The following is a 24,046-nucleotide window of genomic DNA, read 5'->3' as shown; positions in this document are numbered from 1 at the left end:
AGTAATCTGACACATCTTATCATGAATATTTTAATAGTAACTCTAGTTTTCAAACCAAGTTATGTTTCAAAGGATATACAACTTTTTCTCTTTTAATTCTCATTATAGGTCCAGGCATTCCTATTTCCACTCTTTTTGACAGCAGCAGTGACCGAGGTACTGCAAATATTCTGTATATTTCTGTGCGTCGTTTTTATCCTGAATATTTACTAAATAAATCCCATAAGTCACTATTTAGACTTGCACTAAAGATGCTTTTAACCCTCTTTGAGAGTCAGATTCAATACCCAGATTCTTTCTTATTACATTGTGAAATTTGGATGTACTGTATTTTTATTGTTGAATCCAGCCTTGCATTTTGCATTGCTACAAGCAGCGGGTATACTGAGCATTGGTAACTCCCAGTGAGCCAAATCCTGAGCTCAATACACAGTTTCTACTCAACCCTTAGTTATGCACACTGCCATTGACCTGTATTTTGCCTGAGCAAGGGTTGACTAGAAATTTTGTGAGGAATCCAAAAGAAATGTCTGGAGCTGGAAAAGGTTGTTCCATTCCCATCATGTGTGCTTTTGTTCTCTAGCTATGTTCTTCCAACTCCTCCTCCTGCAAAATCTATGTATGAATTGCCACTTTTATCTGCCCATTAAGGGTCCCTTCTAATTTTCCCAGCAACCAGCACAATCTGTATGAAATAGTGAACAAAGTGTTGAATTATTAGTATGGCACTCTGGTATCTCCTTGTGCCTAGGAAACAAATGTTTAATTTAATGGACTTTTACCTTTGCCTTCACTGTGCCTTGCTCAGCCATGCTGCTTCACTATAGAAAGAACCTATTCAAGCTGCCTTCTTTTGTCTTTGCAGGGGAATTATGTAGCCACTTGTTTTAGTCATCTTTGTGCCACTTGGGCTAATTGCTTTAGGTGACCGTGAAGTGTTCGTCTTGGACTAGCCTGCAATTGCATAAGAGGGGCAGCGAGTCCATTTTCATTGTGGTTGGCAGGTATTTGACCACACACTACCCATGAATTCAAATGGGAGTTGTGCAGCTAAATTCACATACACCAGACTGGAAGGTTACCTTGGACTGTCTATAGCAATGGACAAACTTCAAAAAATTTGGAGCTCCAGTTTGGTTTGGTTCCAACATCAGGATGGTTTTTCAGCCTTTATCCAAGCTATCCAAAATTCCTGGATCTGCAAAACTGGCCTGGACATTCACAATAACTGACTTTCTTGAAAGAATTCTGGTATTTCCTGTTCCTGGTCAGCCTGTATTCTTCTGGTATTACTCCAGTCACAGAACCAGGAAGTGTTTTTCAAAAATGTAAAATGATGACAAAAAGTTTAACGGAAGTTGTTTAAAAAAAATCACGTAAGGTTCTGTTTCAGTTTGGGTGTGAAGATTCAGGTCACAGACCCTCATTAGGTACGACATTCTATGCCCATCCCTAGTCATAGGAAAGTATTTTGATACACAAAGTAGCTTTCAGTGGACTTCTACTGTGCCAGTACTACAATCTGTGCTGGATATTAATTATACAGAAAATATAACTTTTTAAATTTACATGTCAATGTTTGGTGCTTGATCATCTAGTAAAGTTTTTCAGTAAATAAACATGGTTATATTGAGATTTGATTAGAAATTAGTCTGCAAGTTACAATTCAGTGAAGTTACAGCAGAGGACAAGATTAAAGTATTAATTCAGATGCAGAGAAGCACATTGTATCTTGCTATATGAGGCAGGATAGAGAGGAGTGTGCAGTAATCCATTATTCAGGACAATGGATGTAACTAGAGTCAACATTTGGAGAAGCATGTTGCAGACAGGAGTGTATTCTACATAATTAACTAAATAAAAGGTAGGAAGAGTGAGGTGTGAGTGGACAAGGAGAGAAGAAATAATAGTCACATAAGATAAATTACTTTGTATCCCAAACAGAATATGTCAATGTTCCAGTTTATATGTAAATACAACTTCAAGTGTATGATTTTCCAATGTATGACCTCATTACCATATTTGTAAGAGTTTTCCATAGATTTCTTTTCCAGTCTAGCCAAAAACAAGGGAGTCTCCATTAACAGAGAAGAGTTGAAAAGCAAATTGATTGCTAATATGGAAACTTGTTTTACCTAGAGATTAAAGTCCTGGAAGACAATTTGGAATTAGAATCTGCGATGGAAAACATCAAAATGCCTAAGACAGACATTAATAAACTTGAAGTGGATGGAATTAGTAAGAATTATACAACTTCTATTACACTATTTACTTTTTCTATAATTTTTACACTTATTCTATTGTAGGAAGCATGCTCCAGCAGTTATTAAAACAAGGGATTTGGAATTAGGCTTCCTGGATTGTATTTCTGGTTCTGCCATGGATTCACTATTTGACTTTGAGAAACTCAATATCACTATGCTTCAGTTTGCCTGTCAGTGAAACAGATACAATACATCCCTACCACACAGCGGTGACGCTGTTAAGAGACTTAATTCATTAATATTTGTAAATTAATTAATTTACAAATATTTAAGTGTAAATTAATTTATTTTTCTCTCACATGAGAGAGAAAAATAAAAAGCATCGTGGTATTCATAAAAAGGTAATATGTAAACTGGTATGCATGCATTGCCTGTTATAATGCCTTGAGAATAGGGTCTGAATTGTGAAGGTGTTATCATTAGTGATTTTATAACATTATTTTATAGTATAGTAATAAATTGGTATAGAATGTTTCCTATACTCGTACAGCTCACCATTGAGATGGTATTTGTCATCCTGATTTCATTTTTTTCTAGATACCTGCAGAAATTAGACCCTAATATTATTGTATCCAGCTTAATTAAAAAAACAAAACAAATCCCAAAAGCCTCAACACTTTATTTCTTCAAGATTGTTTTTAAACAGTTAAATAGGAAAAATGACTTAAAATCAATTCATGACTCACAATTCATGAATCCTGTGTCTCATTGCTTACTCATTTTCATATGCTATTCCAATAAATAATGGCTCATACATAGAAAAATCATCTTAAACACTGATATATTTGTAATATATCTTTTTTTAGCTTTGTGGTACAAGATGCTTCTACCTCCGCAGTTTGATAGATCCAAGAAGTATCCTCTGCTTATTCAAGTGTATGTAAGATTTTCTTTTCTTTTTCCACATAATCTGCTTTATCAGAAAGGGTATTAGTTCTGACATGTCACGTGTAGTGCAGGATAAGTGCATTATTGTATATAACAAGCACACCAGTTCTTTGGTTTTAGGCTACATTTCTGAAATAGAATCCTGATCCTATTGAAATCAATGAGAGTTTTGTTGTTGATTTCAGTGAGACTAAGATTAGTCCTTCAGAAGGAGAATAGGAATTTGTAGAATATTGCTTGGAGTCAATTCCATTGCCGCTTCCATGTACCACAAGACTGCTTAAGATAGCACATTATGGGTTTCACTGTTGTTAACTTTGGAAAGTATGATATGAGCCTATTGGAAGTGGCTAAGAAGAAAAAATGTAAACATTGTGGGCTAGAGATTATCCCCAGCTTTCATTCAAGTGTATAAGGAGTAAAGCCCTTTCTGTTGTGTTGCTCAGCTGAGTAAGGTGTGCTCAGACTATGATGCCAGGTATCAGGGAGAAAGCAGGAGCTGCTCACTTGATATTCCCCTTAGTAAGCAAGTTGGCACAAAGGGGAAAGGAGGCCTTGCCTCTTCCCCACTCACTGCTGGTCAGATTATCAATCCAGATGCAGAGGGGTGTGGGGTCAACTGTATCCCAACAAGGGGTGAGGTAATTCACTCTGCCAGAACAAGGCAGAGAGGGGAGGAATTGTGACTTTGAGGCATAATATCTTCTCTGAGTTGCTCTTGGGACATTGCAGCCATGGGCCATTTTGGGCCAAATCGAATGGATCAACCTGAACTGAAGTGGATTACATCTGGCAAAGTCCCACACCTATATCAGTAAAGGTCTGATTGTTTCTGTCTGCTGAATACCATGAGCCTGTTCTGCCTTATAGGAGAAGATAGGCAGGGAAAATATGAGACACATGTATAACTACAGTCACTTCCAGAAATTTCCCCTCTCCAGAATTAAGATTCTGTTAGGCTGCCCACGAGGGGCTATGCATTCAAGAAGTTTCTTTTATATTAAATAAGATCTGAGGTTTAAGCTTTAGTTATTCCATTATTCATGTCCTGTATTTAATAAATGCTTTGTTTAAGATCATCCACCAAATCTAAATCTGAGATTCTGCGAATATTTCCTTTAGGTATGGAGGACCTTGCAGTCAGAATGTAAAGCATACATTTGGGATTAGCTGGATAACCTATCTTGCAAGCAGAGAGGAAATTATTGTTGCTCTTGTGGATGGCAGAGGGACAGCTTTTCAAGGTGACAAGATGCTACATGCAGTATATCGAAAACTCGGAGTCTATGAAATTGAGGACCAAATCTCAGCAGCGAAGTGAGTATCACAGTAGGATTCAATAGAATCCCTTCCACATGTTAAGCAACACTGAAGCAGTGGTCCATGAGACAGATTAGTAGATGCATTTCAAGGTCTTTTGAGCACCACTTGGCTGGTAAATGCTAAGAATGAAAATCTATATTGGGGCTCCTCATTGCCTCCAGTAGGCAAGACAAGAGATGGGACTCATGGAGAGCAAAAATTAGAGGTACATGGTACCCATGTGGTATCCCCTGAACCCATCACTCGATATACATAATCACTATAAAGGGTGCACTTAATACTGCTACTTCAATTCTTTAAGAGTAATAATGTGCATGTCCATAATGCCTTCAATCCTAGGATCTGAAAGCACTTGCCCATAGTCAGACGTGAAGTCTGTGGTACAACAGTACCCACATTTCTAGACTATCAGAGAGCGTGTTCAGTCACAAGACCCATCTTCCTTGTCATTCCAAGGTAGCAAGAAATGACAAGAGTGCCTGGGGCAACAGGTGCTGTCAGCAACCTCTTGCAATTCCTCCCACCCATGCTGCTCTGCATCAAAGTTATCCAGACTGCAAGTGCTCCAAACAGATATATCCCTCCTGAATGGAGCCTCTGGACAGAAAGGAGGACTGAGGGTCTCAGAAGCCTCAATTTGGGATTTCAGAGTCACAAGATACAACAGCACTACCAAAGCAGGTGTTTAGAATGGGAGGAGGGTTAGTGTGCAGCCCCAGGGGAGCTGTGTTGTGGGTGGAGAGGGATTAATTTTGTTTTGGGGAAGGTGCCCCAAAGGGGCTGATTGGTATCTAGGCAGACTTTTTTGGTGCTGTGGAGGCTGGGCAGGGGGAATGGGTGCCCCACCCAAATGATAGACCTGGCTGTGAATAGCAGAGCCAGGAATAGAATCCAGGAGCCCTGACACCCATGTCCCTGCTCTATGTGCTTGAGAGCACTGCCTCTAAGTACCCTTATCTCTTCCTTCCTGTTTCTGCTTAGTGATCTCTACATTTCCTCCTTAGCTATTATTGCATTAAGTATGGTGGTGTTATTATCCTTTTCATTGAAGACTGAAGCAGACTACCTGTTTTATCATTTCAGGCTTCTAAGTGTCATCTGTTATTTGCTTTTCTTTCCTGAAACATCGCAGCGACATAATCACTCACTTTATGAGATCATCAAAGTTATAAATTACCTGTTATTGCTCTAAAGTGACACTCCGACATGAAAGGAGTCAAAATCGACCTGTCAGAGACACAGTGAGGCTAAGGTGCTTCTGCAGCTGCAGTCTGGTCTGACAGCCTGTAAAGGAATGGCTGAAATTACCACAGACTTTCCATGTAAACTTTCCTCAATTCACTGCCAGCCTCTACACACATTTTACATTGTGTGTGTGTAGGATGGCTTCTGCTTCATTTTGCTAGTCTGTCCCAAGACTATGGGGCAGATTTACCAGCCAGGGCCATGCACCCTGGTGGGGGACTGCCCCCAGGAAGAGAGGTGCTTTAAACGTAGGAGCCCAGCTGGTGAAGGCTGCAGCAGAACTGTGCTGAATTAGTGCCCCCTCTGGAAGCCCACATCCCATGTCCCTCCCAGTCAATACCTCCTAATTTGGGTGTGGTTCTGGCCACTTGTGTGGGCTTCCTGGCAAAGGAAAGTTTGTAGCTGCTGGTAGAGACCCTGGGGTGAATCTGGCCCTATTTGGTGCATTTGTCACTATGCTTCCTCTAAATGTGGATGTGAAGATGGCCGAGAGAAAGAAGAGTGAGATTATATTGCTGAAAGGGACAGGGGAGTTGCCCTTAGCCTACTAGTTTTTAATCTTTCTTGTCTTTTCCCTCCTCCTGCCTCTTCTTCCCTGTTTTACCCTATTGTGTGCTGTGATCTGCACTGATAATTCACCCCGTTTACACAACTTTTTTCTAAGTGGCTTCTTTGGGAAGATGTCCCTGTGCACAAACCTTCAGCAGACTGCATCATTGCAATGGGATGCAGAGACAGGAAACCCAACGCCAGTGATCTGGTTTTCCCTTCGAGCTGCTTGATGATCAAACAGAGGAGTAAGGCATAGCCCTTCCCTCCTCTCTGAGCTTTATAACATGCATCTGCAGGGAGCCTTGGGAGAACTTTTCCTTGTTATTTTTTATTACAGTGCCATGAGTGTGCATGACACTTTACAGACAAATAAAAGAGCAGGGTAGTTTAAAACCTCAGGACCTAGTCCTGTAAGGCACCTCCGGAGAGTTACAGAGCACTGCTGAAAGTTGAATATGTTGAGCACCTTGCCAGATCAGGCCCTGATGTTAGTGACAACACAGCAAAGGCTGGCATTAAGAAAAGAGTGAATGGAATAATGGGAGAAGGAGTAAGAATAATGAAAGATCAGGAGATACATTTACTGGTGTGTATGCATCTTATTAGCTCCTTTTAAATCTATCTATAGATAGATTTAAATTGGGAACACAGTCAGGAATGAAGGCCAAAGGGGGTATTAATGATTTCTGAGTGTATCTTCTTTAGTTACTCTTCCATGCTGTGATCAGTGCTCCCACTGGGCTCCTTAAGCATTGCTTTCAGCTATGCCGTGGTCTCTCTACATAGATGAAAATAAATGTGCGTTTAAATACTAAGAGTAAAAAGTAAACTAAAGGGTGTTTCATTGATTCAGGAGGTCAAACAGATGACCATAATGGTCCCTTAAAATCCATGAAGCTGTTACTTGGTCCTTTGCAGAAATCAGATATGCTTTCTGTTCTGAGTGGTACCCTAATGTGTCTGGGAAGCATGAAAGAAGCTTGACCTCTTTTTTATTAACTAAATGTAATGTAAATAATCCTATTGGGTGATAAGAATGGCTTTATAATTGTGATTTTTCTTTTAAACAGAAAATTTATAGAAATGGGTTTTATTGATGAAAAAAGAATAGCAATATGGGGCTGGGTAAGTAGTTGCTGGTGTTTTTGGTATTTCCTTATTTACTTTTCTTAATCTTACTGTCGTTAGTGTTTTCTAAAATTCTTCCTTGTTTTCCACAAAGTCTCTCTAACGCTACTTCTCTAAACTTTTGTCACAGTAAAAAATTTTTAAAAATCAGATTTAATGAGGATTTTCAAACCTTTTGAAATACTGATTTTTCAGGAAGGACTGGGCTGAATTTTGAGTAGATCTCAGCTGCAAATATAGTTTAGGTTGAAACCAGGCAAAGCTCAGAAATTTCATTTGGCTTCACTGTTAATAATGGTGTTTATTTGAACACGATACTCACATCAAAATTCAAGAAGTGTGAATTTATGTGATCTGAAATTAAAAAAACCCAACAGAATCCCATTAATCCCTTTGATCTGAAACCACTCACTTTGGCATCACTCTGACTTCTGGTACCTCCTGATTTTTGTCTGGCCTGGAAATAGTGCATGGAGTTGAACTTCAGAGAAAATAAAGTGCACCAAACCTCTTTCCCAAACTAGAATTTTTTCTTTTACTGAAGAAGTACAAGGCTGAGGGCTGCACACTCCGAAGGCTGGGGGTTCCAAGTAGGGATGGGCAAAGCACATTGGATGAGGCCAAATCATCAGCTAGAACTTGAATCAAATCTAAACCTTTTGAGGTTTGGAAAAGTTTCTTTGCCTTTGTTTGACTTTTCCTGTGCCTTTGCTCTTCCTGATTGGGTTTGGGACCAGTGAAATACACAAGGAAAGTCATTCTCACTGCATTTCTAGGCCAGTCAAAACCAGGAGGCACTGGGGATCTTCCATTGTTTATTATTGTTATATTGTGCTTCATTTTTAAAGGGACATAATTGTAAACTAACCTCCTATTGGCCAGATTCTGCCAGCCCTACTTACATTGAGTAGTATCTGAGGGTGCCTGAGGGTCAGATTTCTAGAGCAGAATTTGGCTTTAACAGAAGAGAAAGAAACAATTATAATTATTGTCTTTCCCTTTGTTACCATTCAAACTTCAAGATAAGATCCTGGTATTGAAAGTAGTGTTTAAGAGTAAAGGATGAGCAGTGGCCCAACAGTAACAGACCGCAGTAGCTAGAACACTTCACGGACTAAACTGGGACGTTAGCCACCAATTAATTGATTCTTTCCAATGTTTTGCTATTTATAAATATTCATTTTTCTCTGATTATCTTTCAAAAAGAGTTAGTTTCATTCTCTTTAAACACTGTCTTTTTGCCAGAATTCTTCTAGTCAGTCGTTTAATTTTTCTTTTGTTTTTCCTTGGCCCAGTTGCCCCATGAGCAGCTTACCTAGAACCACGTTACAGGACAGAACTTGAAGATTCAGTTGAACAGTAGCAAACAAAAGTGGCGGATATGAGATGATATGTGAACAGGGCTGCTAACAGCTTTGTATGAAGTTTATATTAACTAATATTTTAGGTACTGTGATCATACACCAATACAAAACACCTAGATACAATTCAATGCAGTAAAATATAATTAAATGATACCTCTATTTAGGAGTAGGTAATTCTGATATAACACTTAATATTTTGGGGGCAAATCCTTATGTTTCCGAACAGAAAAAAAAATTTTTTTTTTTTTAAAACGATGCATTTTATTTAAATAAATAAAATTACAAGTTTCCCATACAAATGATGGAGACAATGTGGGGAGGTAATACCTTTTATTGGGCCAGCTTCTGTTGGTGAAAAGAGACAAGCTTTTGAGTTTACACAGAGCTCTTATTCACGTGTGTAAGCTCAAAAGCTTGTCTCTTTCATCAACAGAATTTGGTCCAATAAAAGGTATTACCTCCTCCACCTTGTTTCTCTCATTCTAGGACCAACACTGCAACCATACAAATGATGACATTTTACAGGTCAGAAGTATCATGGTCCAACATTAGATGCATTCTTAAACTAATGGCACTATTGCACAAGCAGTCAGTCTTTATATTTTAAGGAGGAAGCTGTCATTTTCCCACTCAGTCCACCAAAAAGCCTCTAGAGATCCAATATATTTCAATAGAGTTGAAAATGCATTCCTCTTTTGTACCTAAATGTCCCTATTCATAGTCTGTATGTGTTGGCAGGCATTATGTTTTTCACTTTTTCAGACTCACCAATCTCTCCTGGACACCAAAAGCCTGTAAAAGACTGTTACAGCAATTCAGGCTTCAAACTCCACCTCTTAACCTGCTATAGCACAATAATCTTTCTACTGCTGGTTCCTTATTTTCTGGCCTTGCTATGCTGATTTCTGATTTGGATAAATTCCCCTCAAGTTAGCTGAAAAATAATTTCATAAGTTCTCTGCTATATCCTTATTTGTTGCTTCTAGTTATTCCTCACTCTCATTTCAAGTTGGATACTATTTAGAAGGGGGTGGGGAGTTGCTTTATTTTTGACAGGCAATATGATTAAAACCAATACATTCATTAATTTCTAAACTTCCCTTTATATTTTGAACACAGAGGATGAGAATGCTCATCTGCAGGATTCTGAACAAGCCCCTTTGGCTCCTACTCCCCCCTCCTCCAGAAAGAATGGAAATCCTTTATCCTCTCTAGCTGTTCATCCAAGCGCTCACACTCCTCTCAGTCACACATTCTGCTCCCCCCATCCCTATCAAGCAAACCAAATGCCTCCACACCCAGTATCAACTGTTCTCAGCTGCCAGCCCCACCTCTTTGCACAGAACCTTTCCGAACTCCAGGCTGATTCTTCCCCTTGCCTCCTCTCCAAATATGAACTAATTCTCCCCTGCTGGTTCCCGGCCTGAGGGTCAGGCCGGGAACAAGCAGCAGGAGGGAGGTGGAGGAATTGCTTGCCCCACAGAGTTTTGACAGCTGGCAGCTGATCCTTTAAGAAGGGTGGGTGGGTTTCAGGAACAGGAAATTATGCAACCATGCGGACTGGCCATCATGTGTTCAATTATGTCTTTGAGGTAGTCAATACTAAGGCATCAGGTGTTAAGCTTCTTTATTTGGATAGGATGCCAAACAGAACTCAGCTTCCCCACTTTCTGGTCTTTAACATCCAGAGACTGGAGTCATTCTGTTTTATAGAGGCCTTAGAAATCAAACTTGATGCTGCATGAAATAGAGTACGAATGACATGGGACCAGATCCTGGCCTAAATGAAGGTCCTCTCTCTCCAATCTTGAGTGGAGTAATAAATAATACTCAAAGGTTACTTAATACTTCCCATCCCCAACATTCCTGTAATAGCATCTGAATCTGAGATATGCTTAGTACCTGTAACTCATTATCAGACCCTCAGTCTGTTAGAAACAATGCAAAAAAAAAAAAAACATCATAGTAACATCTCTTTTCCTTTGAACGTAAAATTATTTTGTTTACCTCAGCAGTTAGCTTAAGACAGAGGGGAAACTTCAGTCAGTTTTTTTAATGAGTTGCAAGAATATTTTCCTCACCCTTGCAGAAAAGAATCCAAAAATCTTGAAGAAAACATATCAGAATCATATATAGGGACAAAGGTAGAGTATTTTCTCTTTATTGCTGAGAACACAAATTTCAGTCCAGTCAGGCTTTCTAGTTAGTATAATTAGTTGAAATTTTTCTGTCTAAACTGTTTTTCGGTGGAAAATTGTGTTTTTGACTGTGACATTTGTTGTGAAAAGTTTTTTTTTCCCCATGAAAAAGTTCCACTTTTTGTTGGAAACACAAACACTTAAAACTGGGAGGGGGAGGGGAATTCTATTTTCAATAATGTTGCTGAAGTGCTTCATGGGAATGATAGTTTGGATGCCTCATTATCCCAGTTCTCCCTGTGGGTCAGGTCCTTTAGTTGGACTACATCTGCTATAATGCGCCACTATCAAGGATTTCCAGAATACACCATAGTAACTCAGCAAGAAGGGAGACTGTGGTGCATTTTGGGAGATGTAGTCTGCTCAGGGAGCCTGGCCCATAGAGGATCATAGAGACATGAGATACACAGTTCCCATGAGGCATTGCAGCAGCATTTCCAAATCAAAATGTTTGCTTTTCAGATGGAAATTTTTGGTTTGGGATTTTTTGCTGAGAAGTCTAACTTTGCCATGGGAAATTTTGACTAAAATGATTTTTTTCCCATTTCTATCAAAATTTTCTGCTAGGAAAAAAAAAGTTCCAACTAGCTCTACTGGGCAGCTCTGCAGCACATGGACATTGTTAAGGCATATAACAAAAGCCTGACCTTTCCGTGGGGTAGTGTAGTCTGCTTTAAAGCCAACATCCATAGCCTTCCACAACTTCTTGTCCATGGCCTCACATATGGGCTGATTCAATGTAAAAAAATTTTGGCAGAAAATTCCACTTTTGGCTAGGTAATTCAGTAGGTGAGGAATACTGGGATTGTCCTGAACCAGGGTCCCCAATGAAGCAGTAACATAGATGGTAGGAAGAGATGAAGTGATTAGATAGAATTGTCTTTTCCTTTTGTTCCTCACAAGGAGTCAGCCAGACTCAGTTCATGCTGGTGAAGGTAAAACCTCTAGTTGCTTTGCCCCCATGCTATTAAAGCAAATGTTTCCTTTGAATGTAATGTTTTGTTACTTGGATTCTCAGAGAACAAAGAAATAGCTACCTGCATAGTATTAACCTGCCTGTGATTTCTCTCCAGTCCTATGGTGGATATGTAACTTCTCTGGCACTTGGATCTGGCAGTGGAGTATTTAAATGTGGAATGGCAGTGGCTCCTGTCTCCAGCTGGGAATATTATGGTATAGAAACATTTCATAAACACTGACTCAGAAAGCATCACGTTATTCCAAGAGCTCGACAACTTGAAACCTTAAAAAAAGAAATCACCAAAATAAAATTCCTCAAAGCCTGTATTTAATCCTTTCTCTGCTGCCAATAGCTGCACCCAGCCTTTTGGAACAAATACTGTGTTCTGGCTAATCTCATTTGTGAATCTGTAAAGCCCCCTATGCATCCCATATGCATTCAGTGATGTGCTGGATGGGGCTTCCTAGAACTACTTGTTAAGTCTGCCACTGAACTGAGGGGACAACTTTGAGGTGATTTCTCTGCCTTTGAGGGAGTCACCCCTCTCTGGTTACATTATCCCTTCCAGAAATCACTTATCCTTGCAGCTCATAAAAATATTTCTGAAGGACAATTTTTTGCCTTTGAGATGGAATTGTTTGTACCAGATCTCCAGTATTTTTAAACATTTTTCCTAGCAGGACTTCCCATGAAGATTCTCAACCACTGCCCCCATTTTCTTCCATACAAGTTGAACATCACGTTGCATTAGATATACCCTTTGTCTGTTGGGTTCTCATTTACTCGAAGCATCCTTGACATCACACTGACAGTGTACAGGGGGCTTACAGTGGGTGTAAATTACATGTAACTACACTCACTGTAGTTGGGAGGGTAAGGTGCCTCTTGTTGGGAGGGTAAGGTGTCAGCGACCATTATGCAAGCAGTGAGAAAACTCTTGCTCAAAAAAATTGCCCGTGACATCACAGCTTAATCCGTTATTGCCCAGTATGGTCCACCTCCCCTTTCTGGAGAAAGGGATTGAAAAAGTGGTGTTGCAGCAACTGCAGTTGTATTGTGATTCCACAGATTTCCATGAGCCCCCCCAAGATGAGCTACAAACGTATATGTGGCACACAGATTGACTATTTATTTCTCCCTAGACACAGTTAGATGTGCGTACTGATTGTGTTAGATCTGTCAGCAGTCTCTGATCACACTGACCATAAACTATCATTGACTATCCTGTGGGTCTTTGCAGAGGCAGATGGAATGGCTGCATAATAATTTTTAGCCTTTCTTCCCAAAAGGGTAGTCATTGAGTAATTGCTCTTCCCTCCTACCTGGATTGAGCTTCAGCAACTTTTATTTAATGATGGTTCTGCCACTGGGAAGCATGAGACCCTGCCCCTGTGAGAGAAAGGAGGCTGTAAAATGTATCCTTTCTCCAAATCCATGTGCTAGTCAGGTAATGACATAATGCTACCATCTTCCAGCTCACGGATCCCCATTCTGCTGAACTCTGAGGTGCACATTACAGTAAGAACTCCATAGCAAAACAACCACCCACATTTCACTAAACAGCCTGGCAGCCATAGAAGATCACTTGTAAAGGTTAGGGCAGTAAGGTGCCGCAGCTGAAAGTCTCAGATGCAGAGAGGTTTGCTCTCACCTATGTCCCTATGTCAGTCACAGACTAAGGCTTGGTCTACACTCACCCCCCAAATCGAACTAAGGTACGCAACTTCAGCTACGTGAATAACATAGCTGAAGTTCGAAGTACCTTAGTTTGATCTTACCTCGGTCCACACGCGGCAGGCAGGCTCCCCCGTCGACTCCGCGGTACTCCTCTCCTCTAGCTGGAGTACCGCAGTCGACGGCGAGCACTTCCTGGTTCGACTTATCGCATCCAGACAAGATGCGATAAGTCGAACCCAGAACTTCGATTGCCAGCCGCCGAACTAGTGGCTGGGTGTAGACATACCGTAAGAAAGCAAAGAAACCACAGCGTTTGGTGTCAGTGAAAAACGGACAAAGACCTGAATATCCTGTGCATAGGGTTTTATACCACAGCCTAGGTCTCCCATTCTCCCACAGTGTCTGCATACACATTCAACAGGAAGGGTCACCAGGATGAAATCCTAAGGGACTCTTCCCTGCTTCTGAGTATGAAGTAATGTGTTGGTTACAATAAAGCTCTTGATAGTCTCTCTTGTGTGTCCCCTTGTGGCAGTAGATGTATGCTGGGTTACTCTAGGTATTGGTTCCTGGAATTTATCCTACTAGCTAAAGCGATCTCAGCCTTTGTCTATGGGACTGGGTGTTCCAGGTAGACTGCCAAAGCTTACATTTGATAGCTCTCAGGTCATGGTACACAACTTACCTGTTTGCTCAGCCCTTTTGTTAGGTCACTCGGGGTTGGGTATTTCTGCAGGGGCAGATAAAGTGGCAGTATGTTTATCAATGCATCTTCATCAATGATTTTTGTATGTAGCTAGTTTTAGTGTAGTGTGAGGCAGCCAGGAACTACAGTGATGGATGCCACAGATCTAGTCTAAAACAAGTAATACATTTAGGCTGTATTAATGGAACTGTGTGTAGTTTAAACACATACTCATAGTATTCAACCATTAGATGTGAATATATTTTGTCTAAAGCTCTTTTTTTTTTAAATATAATAGCATCTATCTACACAGAGCGATTTATGGGTCTTCCGACTGAGTCGGATAATCTCGAACACTACAAAGTAAGAACTCTTCATTGCATTTCTTTTCCTCAAACTTAGAATCACATTAGCAGGGAGGAAGGGAGTAGTGGGGAAGAGAAATCATCTTCTAGCCCTAGTAGTATCAGCCCTATAGCAGTGAAAGCTACTAGCATGGAATTCATCTGCCTATAGTTTACTCTTTTTTCCTATATTTAATAGTCTTAAATATTCTATGTTTAAGGGTCCTTGTTGTCCCATTGGAACAGACAGGGTCAGTTCAGATGTTGCTGCTTACCTTCAGCGTTGGGTGGGGGGACCCCCACCAGTTATGGGTTTAAATGATTATGATTACTGGTCGTTGGATCACTTGGTGTAGAATGCAAGCTGCTTTGTGCAGACTGTGGTGAAATGACACGAGCCCCCTAGGTAATCAGATTATTGCCCCTAAATGGGGGCACATTGCTGGTTCCTAACAGTTTAACAGGAAATTTCCATCCTCTTTTCATTCCCCTGATTCCCTCCACAAACATACATACCAGTTCTGAACACATTTAGGGCCTGGTCCAAATCCCACTGAAGTCAGGGGAAAGACTCTTACTGACTTCATTAGGCTTTGGGTTAGGCCCTTAATGCTCATTTCCAAACCCCATCCAAATGGCAGAAACTTCTCATCCCAAACTCCTCTGGCAGAGCATTTTGGCATAAGAGGAATGGCATTGCGGCCAGTGGGAGGGATAGGGTGGTGGCCTGAGATTTGTGTCAACTAGCCCTGGGAAAAGCCTAGAGAATATATCTGGCTGTCGTTCCAAGCCCAGAGAGTAATAAATAATCACTATTGTCGTTATAGTGCCAGTTTATATGATGATTCAGTTAGTTTTATACTATGCAATGAAAGCCTTTTACCTACGTGACTAAGTGGTCTAAATTGCAGCTGCTGAAGTGTTCATTTTTCCCCTGAACAGAATTCAACTGTGATGGCGAGAGCAGAGAATTTCCGAAACGTGGAATATCTTCTCATCCACGGAACAGCAGATGGTGAGGTTTACGAAAGACAGTTCAAATACTGAGCGACAACCTCTTTGTTTGAGAAACGTTAAGCATCTTTCTTTGACTTTGATTAGAGTCAGTACTTAGATGTTTGGTCCATTTCCATAGGGTATATAAAGTGTTGCTTACTCATTGTTAGTAATGTCAACTCGATAATTGATGGACTGAACTTAATGCACTGTAGCTTTAAGCTATCTGGTATTTACCAGATTTTAATAACCCACTCTTCCCTTTTTGTTCTGTTCCTTTTTCTAGATAATGTACATTTCCAGAACTCAGCACAGATCTCTAAAGCTTTGGTTAACGCACAGGTGGATTTCCAGGCAATGGTAGATAAGACTATTTTTCTTTTTAAGCATTGGCTGGTAATTCCTCTTACATCTGGGGACATTTTTAAGAAGCTCACTTTAGCCCAGTGAGTCCCATAGTGTAGCTTGTGGTCTGGGGAACACTTGCTGGTAGCCCCAGAAAACTGGCTAGCCAAATGACACTGGCTCTGCTCCTTGTTTCCAGCTGCTTCAACAAATGGTCAGGTTCTTCTTTGCAAATAATAGCTTTGAGACCTGTAACAGCACCTGGAAACAAGAACGAGCAGTCAGCCTAGATGGCTCTTCTTGAGGCTGTTGCTACCTAATAAAAGAGGAGGAGGAATTAGGAGCTGCCTTCAGGGACCTGCCAGCCACAAACAAAGATGAATGCTCGCAGAGAAGGGAACAAGGCATCTGGATAGTAGGTCCAGAGGGAGAAGAGAACAAGTTGTCAGGGAAGCCTATGCAGGGCAGCAGGGGCAGAGAGAACAGAACAGACAGGAGGGTGGAAGGGATGAATGAAGAGTAAAAGGGAGGTCAAATGGACAAAACATTTATTGCATCCATGCCAAGCTTTGCTTCTTCTATACCCTTCAGTCCTGAGCTAATGACAGATACACTAGCCTTGTCCCTGTCCTACCTCTGTCCATGAGCTCCCACACACATGAGTACATCGGAAACACCCATAGCACTTGGGTTTGTGGAACTCCATAAATGTATGGACCATTGTGTGGACTTCAGTTATCCTGCATTCCCCACCAATACAGCAAAAAAAAATGCTGGTTCTGCTGCATTTGCAGAGAAGAGAAGGACCTGGCCTAAAAAAATAATAATTTGGATTTCGGAGTGTCTTTATGATACCTGGATGGAAATAACTTAAGGCAGGTTGTCCAATTAAAAAATAAGTGAAAATAATTGCTGCTGTTCCAAGGTATAACATAATTCACCTAAGTCACTGTTCTCAGGAAGCTGTATATAATGCCTATGGAACTGATGTAATGCTGAATGATTTGGACAGAACTCCACAATTTTTAGGCAAGGGCTGTTTGGCGAGAGTAAAACATTGCTAGCCAAGTCTGTCTTCTTAATAATCCTACTGCTAAGGACATGCAACACATGCCAAGAACTCTTGTCCCTGAGGGCATCTTGGAGTGTTTTGCTCTGGCTTGATGCAACTAACTCACCAGGCAGCCACTCTGACTCACAAATCACAGATTATTTAGAAACTTTGTTCAATGAGAATATGAATATAATGAAAACTGATCAAAAATAATTAACACAAAAAGAACAAAGATCTACCAAGTCACTGCCCATTTGCCTTTGTGAGGCACCTTGCAACCTTTATGGGGCTGTGTAGAGGAGCGGACTCACCCCTGCGGCACCTCCTGCTGGTGACTTCTGGGAATTAGCTCTTCCAGCATCCTGGAGCTCCCTCTGCAGGCCGGTGATCCGCCTGTCCTCTGGCCCCCGTGTCCCTCCCGGACCCCGGTGCCCTTGTATCTGGGGTGCTGCCCCCTGGCAGTACCCCTCAGTACTAGGGCCTCCCCTCCCCAGGGAACCTCCACACACTATCCCTACCTCACCTCAGAATAAGGCCACTGCCAGTCACCAACTAGCCCCCATTCCCTGGGGCACACTGCAGTATAGGCCACTCATCATAGGCAAGGTTGGGTTTGGACCTGCTGCCTTGGCCTAGCCCTGGGCTGCCCTCTGCAACCCCCAGTACCCCTTGGCCTTCCACTAGGCCGCAGCCTGGGGCTTTTCAGGCTGAAGCTCCCCAGCCTGTCCCCAGCCCTGCTCCACTCAGGTACCCTGTCTCTAGCTTGCTACAGCCAGGCCCTTCTCTCTCTGAAGGCAGAGAGAGGCTCCCGGCTCCCAGCCTCTTATATAGGGCCAGCTGAGGCCTGATTGGGGCGCGACCCAGCTGTGGCTACTTCCCCAATCAGCCTAGTAGCTTTTCCCTTTACCCCAGCCCTCTGCCAGGACTGTTTTAAACCCCTCAGGCAGGAGTGGGATAACCACCCTGCTACAGGCTGTAATAATAATTAATAAAGATCAAGCTTCTGGATTGTTTACTTACTGTAGGATGGAGAAATCAAGTGTGCTTTGTTGGATTTTTTTCTTCTTTTTCAGTGGTACACTGATCAGGACCATGGAATTCCAGGCCTTTCAAGTAAACATCTTTACACCCATATGACCCACTTCCTCAAACAATGTTTTTCCCTGTCAGAGTAACAAAGGTATTCTCAGCACGATGAAGCATCTTATACATCACTGAGAGCTAGATGTGCCTTGAGGTAATGCAGTTGTTACTGCGTGCGCACAGATTAAGTATATTCTGCAGGTGGATTAATAGTTAAAGATTAAGATACTTTTAATTTGGAGTTTACATCTGTTACTGATGTTGTATAATAGCAGATAATGTACCACTACAGGTTTTGGCACATTTAACACTGGCTTGTTAGAAAAAAATAAAACCAGAATTTAAAATGCTATGTGTGGTTATTGTTATCTTGCATAAAACTTGTGTTCTGGGTTCTGGTTCATGTTCCAGAGATAGATGCTCATTTGGGAAGAAGATGTAAAGCCAAATGAATATGCTTGCTTAGTTATATGAATAACAGTTGAGAGAGCAATGTGATTTGCTAATTAATGCCCCAACCACAGTAACCGGGGCAAAACCTAGTGCTGGGTGAACCACACCAGGTTTGGAATTGCAGTTTGTATAATCATCCTGAAGCTTAGATGCTTGTCCAAAGTTTAGTCAGTGCTGGTGGGTTTGAAATCCTGAGTTCCAAAGAAGAGTCTTTTCCTGAGATTTCCACTGCTTCCTAGCATGAGCGAAGTCAGTAGCTTGGTGTTTCTGGTCTTCATCTGGGCTGATATGAAAACATTCACAGAGGCTTGAATTTTTTTTTTTTATTTACCAAACCTTTTGAAACTCAAACCAAGTTTCAGTTTGGGTTCATTTTAAGGGGTAGAAGAAGTAGGCTTAGCACAGTTATTTTATCCCAACAGTTGTTTCCATTCTTATCCAGAACTTGCTAGCCACATTGTGTGTATCCAGTGACCAAATCCATGGCAGAGGCATCATTTTCATGAAGTTTCAATGGGCAGTTTTATCCTGGTGATGCCCATCTCCTTGCTGGGACCCCCATTTTACAGGTGGGGAACTGAGGCACAGAGTTCCCAAGGTCACACAGGAAGTCCATGGTGGAGTAAGGAATTGAATCTGGGTGTCCTATGTCCCAGACTAGTGCCCCAACCACTGGGCCATTCTTCCTCTGCTAGCTAGTTAGCCTCCCTCAAATTTCTAACTGTAATAGCACCACTGAACTGAATCTCAAATACCATTCAGTCAAAAATGAGAAGAATCATTCAGTTTTTTCTTGCTTTGTTTTCAATTAATGTTAATCCACTTAAAACAGATTTTTTTTAAAGATCGCTCAGTGATACTTGGGCCCTGATTCACCACTGCGTGACTCCAGTTTAACGCTGGTGCAACTCCACTGAAATCAGTGTAACTGAAGTTGCACTGTGGTGACCCTAAGTTTTGGGCCCTGATTCGCTCTCAATGTTTGGGGGGATGCTGCTTGGGAAGAGTCTTTTACAGGGTGCAGATGTGGGAAGCGTCGCCTCACCCTTTCAAAATAGATCTAGTCAAGTTCTAGAGGATGTTCAGAAATCAACTAAATAAAGATACAAAAAATGGAATCTGAGGAAAAGTGAGGTGAACTTGGCAAAGAGAAGCTAGAAGGATAACATAACTATCTACAGATACACAAAATGATGTTATAAAGATGATAGTCATTGCTAGTCCATGAGAACAGAATCTGGAATAATGGACAGAAGACAAAGAAGGAAAATTTTATGGTAAATATTTAGAAAACACCCTAAATTCACGTTTCCTGGCATGGGCAAGGTCAGTACCATGCTACTACCAGCATGTCTTTTTGTTATGTACCAGCAGGTCTTTTTGTTATGACTTTGTACACAGCCTAGCCCAGTGGGTTTATTGTCTCTCTTTGGAGTCCCTCAGCACTTCCACAATGCAAATAAACAAACAACAACAACAACAACAATAAAAGGGAACTGGAAAAGAGATACCAAAAGTGGCTTTGAAATCACTACCAGTGTGGACATTCGAGCCCTAGACTAAGCATTCATCGATCAGAGATGATTTGAGAATTAAATCAATCCTGCCATGATGCAGGGAAATGGACAAGATGTTCTACTAGAGTAGAACCAGTGCAAACCAAATAATTCTATGATCATACTTGCATAGGAGTTACCATACTGTATCAGACCCAGGGTCCATCTTATCCAGCTTCTTGTCTTTGACAGTAGCCAGTGCACCATGCTTTAGAGGAAGGTGCAAGAAACCTTGAGGTGGGCAGTTATTGAATAACCTGCCCATAAGGAAAGCTTTTCTCTAACCCTGTCCGCTATTGCCTTAGATTTCTTTGTGGGAAAGCAAAGGCCTTAATTTAACCAAAATGACAAAAATACAGGATTTGTCCAATGGAGTTAAAAGGTGGAAGCAACCTGCGATATAACAACTCCCTTTGTTTTGTGGATGGCGATAACAAATCTGATTTTCCTCATATAAAAACATTCTTCAGAGAAAGATAACTCTTTATGTAAATGTTGTTGCCAAGCTGTTTGTAATGGTTAAATTATACTTTGATGGGAACTCTTCAGAAAATATTCAGTTCAGTTAAGGTTTTTTTGGAAACACTCCAATTAAGTGACGTTAATGAGCTTTTTGTTGGTAATGTAATTAAAATTCAGCTGTTCTAATTGTAAAAAGGAAAAAATTATAGCTCTGAGAAAGCTAACAGTAAAATAAGCAAATATAACATGAAGCAGGGCTAATTAAATGGTGATTATATGGGCCTCTGTGAGTGTTCTACTGACAACAGTGCTTTCAATAATGGGTGATTTCACAAATGAGGAATACAAGTCAGTTGAATTTATTAGGGCCTAATTCTCAACTCTCTTACAGTGGTGTAACTCCAGAGAAGCCTCTGTAAAATGGGTATGACTGAGCGGAGAATCCGTATTTAGGTGTCTAAGGATATAGATAGGCACCTGCTGCAATTTTCAAAAGCATCTAACTCCCATTGATTGAAATGGGAGTTAGACACCTAGGCACTTTTAAGATTTCACATGCCACCTATCTGTATCTTTAGGCATCTAAATACCTTTAAAAATCAGCCCCTACTATCTAATATTGGAAGTATAACCAATTAAATGATTCTGACCTAAAGAGTCATTCATAAGCTGTGTAAGGTATGAAGCCAGAAGCGCTTGGAGGGATGGGCATACCTGGAGAGTTTAAACGGGGGGTGTGTGTGTCTCTGTGTGTAGATAGATGAAATAATGTTTAGAAGTGGACTAAGTTGCCTGGGCATCATTGTTAATCTGCTCTAGTGCCTAGCTATTATCTGGGAAAATAGAGCAGGCATTGTTAAACTTGGCTTCTGGGGGTGGGGGAGAAAGTAGTGGTATAGACGGGGGGGGGGGGCGGGAGAAAGCACAGCGTTCTGTTAGTTCTGCTTAGTGTTTTTCTGTATCAGCCACTGTGCACTCGGTTCATTGTTTGTAAGGAAAAGCAGGACTACGTCTCCAGTACAGTGTGACGACTACACAGCACTGCTGGAATAACTTCTACCCTGCAATCAGTAAGACAGGGCAGATGAGTTAAGTAGTTAAGGGTGGGAGGCGATATCTTCAGCTGATGCCAGTATTGAAATCTCCTTGTAATCACATATGCTCCGTCCACATAGGCAGTCTGTGCTAACAGCAGGCAATAGGGCTGATGTGCAATGCAGAAACTCCCATGTGTTCATGCCTTAGCAACTGACACTGCCCATCAGAATCCCTGCAGCACTCTCCACTCTGTATTGCCATCCACCAAGTCTGGCACAGTCTCAGCATGTCTACTGACTGTCAGAATGAGCTAGCACACTCCTCCCCTCACACAGGGGTTCAGGCAGGCTACAGCTCCACGTAGCCCCTGCCTCCAGTCAGGCTTTCAGCTCACCCCTGGGTGGATAGCCTGCCTGCTCTGCTTCTCAGCCTTCTTACAGGCTGCTTCCAAGAGATGGAACACTCTACCTCCTGCCCTCTGGGTCTCCTCCCAAGCTGGGCTCACCCAGCTCTATGGAAACAAACTGTGCTCTCCCGCAGCTGAGCTTTATTTCTAATTAGGCCTGGCCCATTCTCCAGGTGCAAGCAGGCAGGTTAACTGATCTCTCAGGCCTGTATTACCCCTTTCCCAACATGTGTGAGGTGAACACCCTATTCATACCTTGGATTTAGTCTCAAACATGACATTTTAACTCTCTCTGACACAATTTACCACAGTGGACAGCTAAACTTTGGCTTTAAATAACTCGAAGGGGATGTCTACACTTGGAGTTGGGAGTGTGAGTCCCAATCAAGGAGACATGCCTGTGCTAGCTCCAATCAAGCTATCATGCTAAAAACAGAGTATAGCTGTGGCAGCGGGAGTGACTAGCCACCCTGAATATGGTCCCATTGAAGATGGTAGGTACCTAGTCAGGGTCTGGTTGCAACACCTCAGCTTCACTCTGTAGCATGCTGTGTCAGTCAGAGCTAGCCTGGGTAGGTCTCCTTGAGCTCGAAATCCCACCCCCAGCTCAAAGTGTAGTTATTTAAACAAGTCTGCTAAGTCACTGGAGATGGAGCTTTAGAGAGGAAGTGTGTAGACACTACTATTTTATTTGTATTGAGCAGAGAAGTCCTTGTACTGGGAAATAATCAAACACCGATTAGATTGTTTACAGTTCCAGTTCCCCTGTGGATGCGTTGCTAGCACAAAATAAACCAAACATGGTGGCAAAGCAGGGGCTGCTTCAGCTCAGTGGCTTAAATAGTTCACGTACAGCATCTACACGTGCACAGCAGTAGATCCTCTGGCCACACTCCAATCCCATGCTCTCTCCTGCTTCCTGCCCCCCCACACCCATTCCATACTGTACAGGGTGCACATGCCCCATGAGCATCTCTCCCACATCCAGCCCCTCTTTCCCAGCCAAACTGGAACTACACCAGTTCTGCTGCACTGGACCTTCTGTGGCTGCAGAATAAGCCTGGAGAAAAACATGAGTGAAAAGGCCAGGTGCACCTCCAGCCAGTCCTCCAGGCCATGGTTCAAGCCCATAACAAATTGGATCAGAGATAAAGTCAAATTCACATCACATTCAGTATTTTCCAGTTTATCAGTCAGCTCCCAATTACAGGGCACAGCTGTTTAATACATTTTACAGAGCCATTTAAATGCTTTGTATTTAATCTGAATAATTTATCATATTTGCTAACAGTATTGGTATTACTTTCAATTATATTCATTGTCTTCACAAAATGTAGCATAGCTAGTACACAGTGGGCCAACTTCTCTGCCCGTGTAAATTGCTGCAGCTCCATTGATTTGTGGCCCGTTGCATAGGAGTGATACCTCTACTCACTGAGGGCCAAACCCCCAGCCTTGATACATCCATGGCATGGAGCCTAGCTGGAGCTGCACAGTTTAGCCAGGTTCTGGGGCACTAGAGTCTTTTATGTAGCCTGAGGGGGGGAAATCCTCCTTCACTGAAAGCCATCACTGCTCTGTGAGGTGTAGTCAAGACTGGGGAATGATGTCAGGCAGGTTATGAGCATGTGCTGTGCCTCTCTGAAACCCACAGTGCGACTTCAGATCCCCTCTGACTGACAGGCAGTGGTGGGGACCCTTAACAGGTCATATAGCCCAAACAGTATAGTCCTGGCTGACAAGTCATTGGACAGATGAACACCTCCAGGGTAACTGTCATGAAAAAAGGGGGACATGTTTACAACCCATTCCCCCAAGACACAACCACCACCAATATGCATGTGTTGTGTATTTAATAACAAAAATGGTAGAAAAACAGTAACAAAAAAAGGTCACTGGAATGTGCTGACTTGGTTGAAAAACAAAATTTAGAAAAAAAAATGTTTGTTTTTCATAAAAAATCAAATTGTGATGAGAAACTTCCTTGAAAGTACAAAATTCAAAAAATTTCAACCACCTCTAAT

General features: G+C 41.7%; 1 protein-coding gene across 1 annotated transcript in view; it reads left to right on the top strand.

Annotated features, from left to right (window-relative positions):
• Window positions 1-18,451, top strand: part of FAP (fibroblast activation protein alpha) — a 55,774-nt gene extending 37,323 nt beyond the window's left edge. Inside the window, exons 17-26 of the mRNA XM_024203883.3 lie at window positions 109-156; window positions 2,140-2,238; window positions 3,071-3,140; window positions 4,275-4,469; window positions 7,343-7,397; window positions 12,036-12,135; window positions 14,584-14,648; window positions 15,572-15,644; window positions 15,912-15,985; window positions 18,098-18,451. Of these exons, the coding sequence (XP_024059651.2) occupies window positions 109-156; window positions 2,140-2,238; window positions 3,071-3,140; window positions 4,275-4,469; window positions 7,343-7,397; window positions 12,036-12,135; window positions 14,584-14,648; window positions 15,572-15,644; window positions 15,912-15,985; window positions 18,098-18,199 (881 nt within the window). The 3' untranslated portion in view covers window positions 18,200-18,451. The remainder of the gene's footprint in view (window positions 1-108; window positions 157-2,139; window positions 2,239-3,070; window positions 3,141-4,274; window positions 4,470-7,342; window positions 7,398-12,035; window positions 12,136-14,583; window positions 14,649-15,571; window positions 15,645-15,911; window positions 15,986-18,097) is intronic.
• Window positions 18,452-24,046: the final 5,595 nt, after the last annotated feature.

Source organism: Terrapene carolina, unplaced genomic scaffold (genome assembly GCF_002925995.2).
Source record: "Terrapene carolina triunguis isolate 2854851 unplaced genomic scaffold, T_m_triunguis-2.0 Scaffold62, whole genome shotgun sequence".
NCBI lineage: Eukaryota > Metazoa > Chordata > Testudines > Emydidae > Terrapene > Terrapene triunguis.
This window is presented reverse-complemented; position numbering and strand designations above follow the sequence as displayed.